At 43.9% G+C, this 12,982-nt stretch overlaps 2 protein-coding genes across 3 annotated transcripts in view; both read left to right on the top strand.

Annotated features, from left to right (window-relative positions):
• The window catches only part of SSBP1 (single stranded DNA binding protein 1), a 35,217-nt gene extending 24,386 nt beyond the window's left edge, over positions 1 to 10,831 (top strand). For both annotated transcript variants that reach the window (XM_082693798.1, XM_082693796.1), the window contains exon 8: positions 10,707 to 10,831. The gene's annotated coding sequence lies outside the window, so the exon portion shown is untranslated. The remainder of the gene's footprint in view (positions 1 to 10,706) is intronic.
• Positions 1,652 to 3,831, top strand: TAS2R3 (taste 2 receptor member 3). Its single transcript, XM_082693793.1, has one exon. It carries the CDS (start codon positions 2,078 to 2,080, stop codon positions 3,026 to 3,028), a length of 951 nt encoding a protein of 316 aa, XP_082549919.1. The 5' UTR covers positions 1,652 to 2,077; the 3' UTR covers positions 3,029 to 3,831.
• Positions 10,832 to 12,982: the final 2,151 nt, after the last annotated feature.

Raw genomic sequence — 12,982 nt, 5'->3', positions numbered from 1 at the left:
AATTCTGATATGTTACATATTCTAATGTTTCTTCTCACTGGATAATTCTTTTTTTTTTTTTTTTAAGATTTTATTTATTTGTCAGAGAGAGGGAGAGAGAGCGAGCACAGGCAGACAGAATGGCAGGCAGAGGCAGAGGGAGAAGCAGGCTCCCTGCCGAGCAAGGAGCCCAATGTGGGACTTGATCCCAGGACGCTGGAATCATGACCTGAGCCAAAGGCAGCCGCTTAACCAACTGAGACACCCAGGCGTCCCCTCACTGGATAATTCTAATCCCTGCGCAGAGGAATCTTATTAGCTTATTGCTTCTTAGGAGAGGATGTAGAAGGTGTTGTGAGAACAGAAATGTGCATCTATAGAACTGAGGCCATGAGAAAAAACTGAACAGCGTCAGTGGTGACGGGACCAGCGCTACAACTGGGCGAAGGTCCTGTTAAAGGACTGCCAGAGACAGCTGGGAACTGCCTTACTGTAATTCTGGAGCCCAGAGCTCAGGAGCATGTGGTCAGGTTGCAGAGTTAGCCCCAGAAGGCTGAGGGTGATGAGGGAGGGCTGTGCTCATGGCCGAGGATTCTCGGAAATGCTTTGTAACCGTATCGTACGCTGCAGAATGCCAAGCCTGATGAGGTTCACCTGGCTGCGTGGTGGGTATCCAGAAGAGACTCTGTGTTGTTTGTGCAGATTTGTCATCTGCTACCGTGGGACGTCCTTTTGAGGGGATCCGAAAGTCTATCCTTCTGTTATTTGGATGGTGTTGCTAAACTCTCTGCTTTGTCTCTTGGTGGCCTTGATTTTCCTCTCCATCCTTCAGATCCGTGTTTTCAAACCATATTTATTACAACTCATGTGTAGATTATAAAATCAAGTTTGTGGTAGGCAAGCAGCAATGAAAGAAATAGAAAGAATAGAAAATATCAGACTGCCACACATCTAGAAAGGGGAAATAATTGTTTTGTGACCTCCTTTGTGTTCCCAGTGTAATATGTATGTATGGTGAGATATATATAAAGCCCTATAAAGATGATTACTGTTGGCCATGGTCCAATTTGTAAGGCACTGTTTTACATCAGTCAGGCTTCTTTGGTTGAAAAGACTGCGTGTGATTTCTGTCAGCTTGAACTACTGTTGACATATTGATACAGTGGTCCTGCACTCTGAAAATCTACATTTTATTTATTTATTTATTTTAAAATATTATATTTATTTAACACAGAGAGAGAGAGAGATCACAAGTAGGCAGAGAGGCAGGCGGGGGTTGGGGGAAAGTAGGCTCCCTGCTGAGCAGAGAGCCCAATGTGGGGCTCAATCCCAGGACCCTGGGATCATGACCTGAGCCGAAGGCAGAGGCTTAACCCACTGAGCCCACCCAGGTGACTCTGAAAATCTATATTTTAAGTAGCTTATATGCTATAATTCATTATTGTTATTTAAGTAGTCAGATAGTTAAGACTTCTGGTGATATGGCTCTCTAGGGAAGAACTTGGAGCCCCCTCATGTAAGGTATACACTAAGAGGCACACCTTTTAATTCTAACCCAGGACCTCTGGCATTGAACTTTCTTTGTTTCATGCACTTAAACCTCCCTCCAGGTGACTTTGATAGTGCCTTCTGGTGGAATTCTGATCTCCCTCCTCCTGTGTGTCCCGGAGTCCTCCTTCCAGGCAGAAGACTTCTCACTCTTCAGAGCGATTCTGTCTGACTTCTGGTCATGCACCTTTCTGTCCTGGCTGGCTTGGAACCTCCCTCCCTGTGTGTGCAAATCCTCGCCTTTGTGAGTGAGATCTCTTCCTTCTTCTTGTGACATTGAATACTACTCCATTTGCATTTTGGCAAAGAGCTGCTGAGTTCAGATCATAGATGAAATGTGACAGTCGCTGTCATCTGTGAAGAGGACAGACTAATCGGAAAGATCCAGAGAGGGTTCACTAAATTGTGCTCTACAACAGACTAAATTGGGCACAGACAAGAGACAGGTACAGTGAAGCAACAGGTAGAAGTGACAGGTTCACAGAGCAGAGTTTCAAGTCAGCAAGGAGATTGTACATCAAGAGAAAGAACAAGGTCAGGTCTAGCTGACATGTCAGGGCTGGAGAAATGGATGTTCCTGGTTCTGTCTGCCACCGAGTTCATTCTGGGGATGCTGGGGAATGGGTTCATAGTGTTGGCCAATGGCAGCAGCTGGTGCAAAAACAAGACAGTCTCTCTGTCTGACTTCATCATCACTAACCTTGCTCTCTCTAGGATCGTTCTCCTGTGGATTCTCTTGGTTGACGGTGTTTTAATGGTGTTCTCTTTCAAAGTACATGATGAAGGGATAGTGATGCAAATTATTGATATTTTCTGGACATTTACAAACCACCTGAGCATTTGGCTCGCCACCTGTCTCAGTGTCCTCTACTGCCTGAAAATTGCCACTTTCTCCCATCCTGCATTCCTCTGGCTCAAGTGGAGAGTTTCTAGGATGGTCGTATGCATGATTTGGGGTGCCCTGTTCTTATCGTGTGTCAGTGCCCTATCTCTGATCCAGGAATTTAAGATCTATTCTGTTCTCAGGGGGGTCGATGGCACAGGGAATGTGACCGAGCACTTTAGAAAGAAAAGAAATGAATACAAAGTGTTCCATGTTCTTGGGACTCTGTGGAACCTGCCTCCCCTAATTGTGTCTGTGGCCTCGTACTTTCTGCTCATCCTCTCCCTGGGGAGACACACGCAGCAGCTGCAGCAAAGCGGCATCAGCTCCAGAGATCCAAGCACCGAGGCCCACCAGAGAGCCATCAAAATCATTGTCTCCTTCCTCTTTCTCTTCCTGCTTTACTTTTTGGCCTTTCTGATTACATCCTGCAGTTATTTCATACCAGGAACTGAGATGGTCATTATGATCGGAGAAGCAGTTACAATGTTTTATCCTGCTGGCCACTCATTCATTCTCATTCTGGGAAACAACAAGCTGAAGCAGACGTTCGTGGAGATGCTGTGGTGTGAGCCTGGCCTTCGGAAGCCTGGATTCAAGGGACCTTTTGCCCCCTAGAGTGACCGAGGGCACAGACGAGAGCCTGGGAGTCCTTTAGTCTGGTTCAAGGCTAAGGGCTCCTCCTGATCCTTTCGTGGCACCAATTCTGTGACACAGGAGGAGAGAGACGTGACTCCATTGTGCTAGCCCACTGGGGACATGTCTCTTGGCTTTTCTTTGTGTGGTGTTTTGGAGAGGGTGAAACAGTCTCTGGAAAATGTCAGTATAGTAGGAACACTCACTATATAGATGTAGAGTTGTACTTTAATAGCTATCAACCTAATGAGCTGATTCCTAGCTTTAACTTCAAGTTGATATGGACAGTCATGAGCTAATGTAACTAGGACAGTGTAATGGATCTGCGGGGAAGAGAGGAGGCTTTGCAGTTCCCCAGACTTGGGTTTGAATTCAGGTTCTATTTCCAAGACTTTTGGCCATTGGTGAGTTACTTTCATTTACTTTCTGATCCTCTTTTCCGTCATTTTAAAATGCAGACGGTGACACGGACTTCACAATTCAAGAGGCAGCGTGGCCAGTGTGCTGTGTAGAGCCTTCGCTCGGTGAAGCGGGCATCTGACAGTGAATGGTACAGCAGGCGCAGTTCCCACAGGAGATGAGTTTCCACACGTCCTCTGTGCGAGGACAAAAGCAGCGGAATGAGAATCAAGACCCTTGGCCAGTAGGCTCCAGTCCAGTCCGGTGGTGGTGATTTCCCTTCAGGACTCCGGGCGTTCCTTTATTGTTGGGCTGAAGTAAATTGCCAAGTAATTTTTTTTTATTTTTTAGATAGGAAAAAAGTCCAAGCAGTTTCTCCTCTTTAAACTAACCATGATGCATGTGAGCTTTGAAAACTTGAGAGTTTAAAAAATATATATATATATAAGCAGTTTTTATAAATTCAGTACATCATCTTTTAATACAGTTACACAGGCATTGATTAATTTCCTATCACTAAACAGCATTAAGAAGTCAATGAGAAGATTATTATTATGATCATGAAGAATTCTTAGACTCATGGGTATATATAGTTAGGTCCCATGGAAAATCTGAATCTAGCTTTCTGTCACTAATGGGGCTGTCAGGTGTAGAGCATTGTGGCTACGAATCTGGGCCCTGAAGGCAGATGGCCTGGGTTCTAGCCCTGGCCCCGGCCCCCGTGAACTGGGTGACTTGTGGGAAGTTTCTTCACTTCTGTTTCACCGTCTTCATTTGTAAAATGGGATTAGTATGTCGTTGATGGGGTTGCTGGAAGGAGTGAGTGAGTTACCAGATGAAAAGTGCTTAGAGTCCCAGGGAGAGTAATCCATAACTATTATTATTTTTATTATTTTGAGGAATGAGTGATACTTTGACATAGCATTAAGGATCACCATGCTACTTGGCATTTGGTCCTATGTAACCAGAAATTAATTTGGGGCTTGTTCTGGGATTTCTGTATTCATTTTTAAAGTTACAGAAATAAATGTCTTTTGGTTTGCACTGTTTGTTTTCAGATTGGTACTTGCTTCTTGAAGCTGCTGTGTCAAAAACCAATGACATACTACTATATGTTGGCTAATTGAGCATAATAAAAAAAGGAAAATTCTTAGTTTTGACATAAAATTGTCTTTCAGAAAGGTGTCTATTGAAACTTAAAATAATTGTTTAATATTCATTCATACTTCACTAAAATATAGGGATTCTGAAATGGGTACTTTTGTACTTAATAAAAATCTGCACTGCTTTCCAGCACAGGGAAGTTTAGCTATGGAAATCCATGCTGTCTTGATTGGTTTCTGTTTCATTAACCCTGATCCTCACCATTGAATTTATTGTCACCCACTCTCGAAGACTTGCTCATACTTTCATTACATTGAGGACTTGTCTGCTGAGCTCTGACCTTCTGGTTCTTTCGTCCTTAATCTGAATTCCTGATTCTGCTTTCTAGTTTAGGTATGGTTTTTTTCCCCCCTTTTTTAACTGAATGTAACATTTTACTGGAGATTATGGCTTAGCTGTTTTTTGGTTCTTGGTGCCTTAGGCTAACTTCTCATTTTTAGTGTTCTCTGAACTCGAGCTGAGTTCACAGATCCTGATCCTTAATGAGATTGAGCTGTACTTTGGGTATACAAGGATCATAAATAAAAATAAGTAAACAACAAAACTAAAAAAAAAAAAAAAAAAAACAAAACCCCAAAAACCAAAACAAAAACCCAAAATGCATTCCAACTTTTCTCAGTTTCCATGTTCACCAATGCCCTTTGCCTTAAATAACATCCATGTTATTTCCCAACAGTTGATGAACAGAGAGCTGTCTAGATCTTGGGATATGTGGAAGACAGAGTCTGATATTCTGTTGATATTCTGCAAGAAATTGTGTTTTAAGAAAGCAAAAGTGGGGGCACCTGGGTGGCTCAGTGGATTAAGCTGCTGCCTTCAGCTCGGGTCATGATCTCAGAGTCCTGGGATTGAGCCCCGCATCGGGCTCTCTGCTCAGTGGGGAGCCTGCTTCCTCCTCTCTCTCTGCCGCCTCTCTGCCTGCTTATGATCTCTCTCTGTCAAATAAATAAATAAAATATTTAAAAAAAGAAAAAGAAAAGAAAGCAAAAGTGACCTCAAAAACTCTGACAACTGCTAATGACAATCACATGTTATTTTTTGGTGTTTCTTCATTTTGCAGGACTAGAAGAATGTATAGCGTAGGGGCTAAGGGTTTTATTTTCTGGAACCTAACACACTGGATTTGAATCCTGACCTCATCACTTCTCAGATGCATGATCTTCGGCAAGTTACTAAACCTCCTCAGACTTAGTTCCCTTCACTATAAAGAGGTAATTTTATAAAATACCTCACAGGATTGGTCTGCAGATTAAGCAAGACAATGTATGTAAATTATTTTAGCAACTAAAGCATAATAACTATACAACAGGTATCCGCTGCTAGCATTTTAGCTTATCAGGGGTTGAGCCCAGAGACTGTGCCTCATGGAGTTCTAGTCCTATGACAGTGTATCCATGGAGTTTGCTGTTGCTGCTGTATAAGAGGACATGGCCTGAGTGAAAGCCTGCTCCTTCTGGTGCCCTCGGGATGGTGGGAGGAAGCAGAGGGGAACAGAAGGGGGATTGCAAGGACGGCAGGGGAGAGCCCAGAGCTCCCCTCTCTGGGGACTGGCTCAGAGCTCCCAGGCTGTGATCAGTGGGAGCAAAACACAGGCACCGACTCAGCCCTGAATACGGACGGAGCAAGCAGAAACCAAGGAACAAGGACGTCTCTCTGGAAGCCTGAGGAGACTAGGATGCTGAGGGGAGGGAGGACATGGCATCACGAGGTGGCATTAATCTCCGCCCCTCTCCCCGTACACACGGACTCTAAGAGGAGAAACATTTCAAGGGGATAATGTCTCAGATTTTAATTTTTAAATCTAAAGAGACTCAAATTTTTTCTGAAGACATTCATTATCTCATTGGATTAAATAAACACTTACCCCCAACCAGCAGACAGGGGCTCAGGAGAAGAACTGTCTTACCTTTAGACAAAATGAAGGACTTTTTTTCCCTGCTCTTAACGAGTTTGGCAATGAACACATTGTGTTGATTTCCCTGTGATGAAATTGTCAGTGTGACTTGGTAGAGCTGGCCAGATGACCAGAGCGGTATTTCTGGGTTAACTCTGAAAACTATTTTTTCAGAAACCCATGAGTGGAGTTTCTCTGTGTGGTCTGTCTGGCCTCAGTACCCGTCTGTTGCTAAGTAGGGGACTCACGGCTGGGGAGGGAGAATTCTGAACGTTTTGTGGTTGCTCAGGTTTGTACCCTTACAGCCCATCTAGCAGATCTCTTTGAGAGACGGATGGGTTTTAGCTAGCGGCTGGATATTGCTGTGTGTTCTAGGCATACATAAATTCTCACACCATTTTTTTTTCAAAAGATCTTATTTATTTGCCAGAGAGACAGAGAGAGAGAGAGAGAGAGTGTGTGTGTGTACACACAAGCAGGCAGAGGCAGTGAGAGAAGCAGGCACCCTGCCGAGCAAGGAGCCCGATGCAGGACTTGATCCCAGGACCCCGGAATCATGACCTGAGCCGAAGGCAGAGGCTTAACCGACTGAGCCACCCAGGCATCCCTCTCACACCATTTTGATTCTGGCTCATCTTGATTCCAGTTCATTCATTTATACCGCAGGCATTTATCTGACCGTCGCTTTGTACCAAGCACTATTTTAGATAGCAATGGCTCTTCTCAAAAAGATCACACCAAGCGGGCAATAAAGACATACCAACAAGTATTTCATCTCTGCGTCGCTGAAACAAATGCTTCAGATATGATGAAGGGTTCTGGCCCCCATGATCTTTGTCTCTAGACTCCTTTTGTGACAGCCACATGCACTGCTCTGCTCTGCTGCTGGGCTCCACCACTGTGTGGCCATAGTTCGTGCAGGCTGCTTTCAGCAGGACTGGAGCCCTGTGGAGTGCCAAGACAGCTCCAGTCCTCTGAGACAGGAGTCTCGAGGGCCCCTCCTGAACACCCCCTACACCCTTTGTTTTCCCCTCACATAGCACTGGAAACACTGAGCTCTGGTTTTTTTTTTTTTGGTCTCTCTCTTCATGTTCTGTGTATGTTTAAAATTTATTAGAGAGAGTGAGCATGAGCGAGAGGGGCAGAAGGAAAGGGAGAGAGAATCCCAGGCAGACTCCATGATGAGCTCAGAGCCAGAGGCGGGGCTTGATCTCACAATCCTGAGATCACCATCGGAGGCCAAAGCCAGAGTTGGGTCCTTAACCGATTGTGCCACCCAGATGCCCCGTTTCTGTGTGTCTTTTGAAGGCAGGTTGGGCTGTGGGTGTTTCTTCTGTTTTCCCAGCACCTACCACAGTGCCTGGCTTATGGTAACAGTTTATTGAATGAATGACCCGATGAGGGCAGCAGTGGAAAGAGCTCAGTCTCAGAGACGCCTTACAGCTTAGCCACCGATTTCCTGTGCTGGCCCACAGCCGCTTACTCTCTCTCATCTTCATCCCCCTCATCTGTAACTAGGGATAACCACATCTTCCTTACAGAACTGTTTTAAGGATTACCTGAGTTTCAAGATACCTGCTGCCCTGCCGGGAACAGAGGAAACACTAAAAACAGCCCAAGAAGTGGAAGTTTCCTTCTCTCTTCCTCCCGAGCAACATTAGTACTCTGTCGAAAACAGCTCACAGTTTGTAATTCCCATTTATTCAAAGCCTTCATCAAATGAGCTAAGTCGTCCTTTTGCTTGAACTATTGGCCCTAAAGTTTTCCCAGCAGATCTGCTAGATGAGTCTAGAGCTTGGACACCTGACTGCAGTATACTTGCCGCCACTGGGTCTTTTGGGGCTCCAGGAAGTAGTAAGACTTACACAATGTCTTAGGCCTCTGGCACCGGTCTACTCAGGTAGATATGGTTCAGCGACCTAGCTTATGGGCAGGGGAGTGTCAGGCCTTTCTGTTTTGCAGAGTCCTTGCTGCGGCCATAGAGCCAAGGTGCTAGGAGTGGAGATCCACAGCTGTGCAGGGGTGGGGCTGGCCTAAAAAGATTCATGTCCCAAAGGTGCCAGTTTCTCTTGTAATAATTTCATAGACATGGCTGCCAAGGTTGAGTCAAAGGAAACACACATCAGGGATGTCTGGGTGGCTTGGTCAGTTAAGCGTGTGCCTTCAGCTCAGGTCATGATCTCAGGATCCTGGGATTGAGGCCTGCATCAGACTCTGCTCAGTAGGGAGCCTGCTTCTCCCTCTTTCTCTGCCCTTCCCCCCTCCCCTGCTCATGCTCTGTGTCTCACAAATAAATAAATAAAAATCTTAAAAAAAAAAAAAAAGGCACACACATCAAAAGAGTCACCACACTCAAGGAGGCCCAAAGCAGGGAATATCCATAAGACTTTTATATTTAACTGAAGGTAAATTCTCATGCAGAAGGGGAATGGGTTTTGTTAATGCTTTCTCCATACTGACCTTTTCATAAATAACATCTGCCAGAACCAGTGTGTTCACTGATGACCCTAGGCGACATGATCACATCTTAATTACAGCGCCTGCTGCTACTGAGAGCCCAACAACATTTATGTCGCATTTTGGATAGGGTCTCTTGCTGCCAGTGTGCGGTTCCCCCACCCCTTTTGGAACACTTACTTCTTATATCTTTCTCCATATTATTTATTCTATTTAAATGTGATATTTTAAATATTTTAACTTAATTACTTTAACACAGTGATCTATTTTATAAATAATTCAGTGGAAATATGTGCTATGATATAAACTTCCCTTTCCTTGCCTTGCTTGTTCACCCTGTGTTTACCTGGTTAACTGATCTGGGCACGCTTTTGTCATGTGCCTCTTAGTTTTATACAAATGCTTCTGTAAGCCACCGGGTTCCTGCTTGGGGAATCCCTCCAGGCTGCTTTCCTGTCTTAAAGGGCCCCATGAATGTGCTCCCTCTTCTGGACCTGGTCTGCACATCTTAGCTTCTTCCGTTCCTCTGTTCTATCCATCTGTTTGTATTTCTGTTCCCATACAAAGGAACAGGACTTTGTATGCTTTATTTTGATGCTAGTTTGGTAACCTACATGTGACTGCATCGAAGTTTACCCTAACTGCTAGAGTAGATAATATATGTCATACTCTCACGTTCACTCATAGTCTTCGATACTATAATTTTCCTTTTACTGTGCCCTTTCCTGTCTGAGAAATTACAGAGGAATCAGGCATTGAGATGCAAAACTATAGCTAAAGCATTACTGTGTATTTGGGATCAGAGTACTTTGATTTGCAGCTAAATGCCCAAGAAGAAATAGTCCTATGTGATCTAAGCATAAACCCATGTCTGTAAAAGAAACACATGAAATGGCTGATTTTTTTTTTTTTTTCCCCAAGCAAAGCATATCACAGCAAATGATTATGGCACACATATGTGTGACTGGTGAGGGAATGCAAAGTAAAGGAATCATCCTGATAGATGGAATTAATTGCAAAAAGGCTCTCTTGAGAAAGTGTGAAGTCCTTGCACTTGGTCTGTGTGTGACTGTGAATCACTGTATGTGCTCAGGGGTGAAAATGTAATGTTGACCAGAATGAGAGATGGAGAAAATAGGGCTGCAGCAGATTAGTAGATTATAGGGAGGAGAGAAGCTGGATTTCAGTCATCCATCCATATATGGAAGAGAGTGGGTCAGTGGAGTGAAGCCTGGGATTTCCCACTATCTTCTGGGGTTGCTATGAAGAAGAGCTTTATTCCCTGTGAAAGAGCGGCAGAGACATTGGTGGACTGGAGTTTTGTCCCTTGGATTTGAAGTCTTGGAGCTTCCATAGCTTCTCCCTCTATCTATCCTCTTGGCAGAGTGGACTCTGCTTTCAGAGTTCACTAGGGCTGTTTTAATTAGGCATTTCTAAGGAAAACAGGATATGAATGAAGAAATAGTAATGCAATCCTGGGAAGATTTGCATCTCAGGAAAAGCAGCTGGCTTTTAGACCATTAATGGTTCATTTGTCACACTGGAGACAATTAGAGAAGCAATGTCCTTCCTGGCTGGGTCCTGGTGCCTACTTACGCATCTCAGTTATTTCTCCTGTTCCCAGCGTCCAGACCACACTGCTAAGTTCTCGATGAGGAAATATGCTTCAGATATTCTTTTTTCTTGCCATTGTTGTCTCAGTAATTTTGAATTTTGCGGGACTCATTGTAAATCTCTTTATTGCAGTGGTCAGTTTTCGGACGTGGCTCAAAAGCCCCAGAATCTCCTCTTCAAATAGGATCCTCTTCAGCTTGGGCGTCACCAGATTTCTTACGCTGGGACTGTTTTTACTCAACATCAGTTGCTTCTTCATCTCTCCAAATGTGGCAAGGTCAGTGCACTTATCTACTTTTTTCCTGTTGTGTTGGATGTTTTTGGACTCGAATAGTCTCTGGCTTGTCACCTTGCTCAATGCCTTGTACTGTGTGAAGATTACGGACATGCAACACGCGGTATTTCTCCTGCTGAAACGAAATCTCTCCCCAAAGATCCCCAGGCTCGTGCTAGCCTGTGCGCTGATTTCTGCCTTCACCACTCTCCTGTATGTGGCACTCAGACAGACGTCGTGCTTTCCCGAATTTGTGCCTGGGAGGAATGGGACAGGATGTGACATCAACGAGGGCGTCTTGTCGTTGGTGATCTCTTTGGTCTTGCGCTCGTTTCTCCAGTTCATCATTAATGTGACTTCTGCTTCCTTGTTAATTCATTCCTTGAGGAGACATATACAGAAGATGCAGAAAAACACCACTCTTTTTTGGACTCCCCAGACCGAAGCTCACCTGGGCGCTATGAAGCTCATGATCTGTTTCCTCATCTTGTACATTCCCTACTCGCTCGCTTCTCTGCTGCATTATTTCCCCTTTGTCGGGATGGATTTGGGAGCCAGATCCATCTGCATGGTTATTTCCACCATTTACCCCCCAGGACATTCTGTTCTCATTATTCTCACACACCCTACGCTGAGAACAAAAGCAAAGGCGATTCTTTGTTTCAACAAGGAGTAGAATTTCAGTAGTGAATGGTGGCTGGAGTCACCTCATGGTTTGGGAGCAAGACTTTCTCTGTTAGCGGACTATGGACTGTGGACTCCATTTCCGTAATTGCTAAGCTGACCTCCTTGGCCTTTGAGTGCCTGTCTGTACTTCAGTTTATTCTGCAACTTAAAACATTTAAAATATTAGGCATTTTTTTTTCTAAGTTTAAGACATTATTTATCATGTAGTTTGCATCCCTGGCTGGTGGAAGTCACCACATTGTTCCATGAGCTACTGAGTATAAGGGGGAGTTCCCCCAAATTAAGCAATACATTATGGTTCACACCATTAGTTAAATTTTTGAGGTTTAGCTGAGAAGCCCTGGGTAAGGGCTTAGCAGTGGACGAGTCATCAGCAGGCACTAGACTGGCTTAAAGCATAGCAAGAGGATGCAAAGAGCAATAGGAGAAAAGAAAGTTGTAGAGAGAAAAGGGAAGAAAGAGAAGGAAGAGAGAAAACAGGTGTATATTGTGGCAGATGTACACGAAAAGAACCCTCACCATGCTGGGTCACAGTCATTGAGCTATTATTATCAAGAAACTCTAGGACTGAATTTCTAGGTTTGTTCTGGAAAGAAGGGAAGGGCTCCTTCCTTAATGGTAACGGAAAGGTAATGGAATGCTAGAAGGCAGGGATTAGAGTGACAGGAGCCCGATCTAGGAGAGTTCCAAGGATCTCAAAATCCAGGGAGTCAGCCTGAGTTCAAAAGTGTGTGCTAGGAGGCACCTGGGTGGCTCAGTGGGTTAAGTGTCTGCCTTCAGCTCAGAGCATGATCTTAGGGTCCGGTGATCAAGCCCCGCATTGGGCTTATTATTCAGCAGAGAGTCTGCTTCTCCCTCTTCCTTTCCCTCTGTGTTCTTTCTCTCTCTCTCTCAAATAAATAAATAAAATCTTTTAAAAAAAGGTGAGTGCCAAATAGTGAAATTAACACAATCTGAGTACAACTTTACAAAAGATTATACCCTGTCATGTAATATGGAATTCAGGGGAAAGCCAAGAGTTTATTAAATAGCTTAGTAGTGGGAGCATCAGACTTTTGGTGAATATGTGTCATCTGCTTATGAATTTATCTACTAAATTGTATGAGCACTGCACGGTTCTTCAGGGGAACACTGTTTTGTTTTTTTTGTTTTTTTTTTTTTTTTGTATAGGAGGGTAGTTGAGACAGCAGGACTGGCTCTGGAGAAACAGAAATCTGAAGATGGAATATTGATCAGCTTTGGAGTGGGAATTGGGGGGTAATAATTTATATTTGTATAGTTTTTTGTATTTACAAAGTACTTATGTGATGTTTATACATCTCAGAGTAAATGATCTTATTAAAATAACAGTCTCTTTATTAAAATAGAAAAAAATGAGAAATCTCCAAATTTTTACAAATTACCTGATGTTTCCCATTCTGGACACCAGAATCTTGACGGCATTATT

The sequence above is a fragment of the Mustela nivalis genome (genome assembly GCF_964662115.1).
Source record: "Mustela nivalis genome assembly, chromosome: 12".
In the NCBI taxonomy this organism is placed as follows: domain Eukaryota; kingdom Metazoa; phylum Chordata; class Mammalia; order Carnivora; family Mustelidae; genus Mustela; species Mustela nivalis.
The sequence above is the reverse complement of the archived record's forward strand: the minus strand, read 5'-3'. Positions and strand labels throughout refer to the sequence as shown.

Bases quoted from the DNA above. Each gene is read 5' to 3' on its own strand.
- TAS2R3 (XM_082693793.1), top strand. From the start codon at position 2,078: ATGTCAGGGCTGGAGAAATGGATGTTCCTGGTTCTGTCTGCCACCGAG.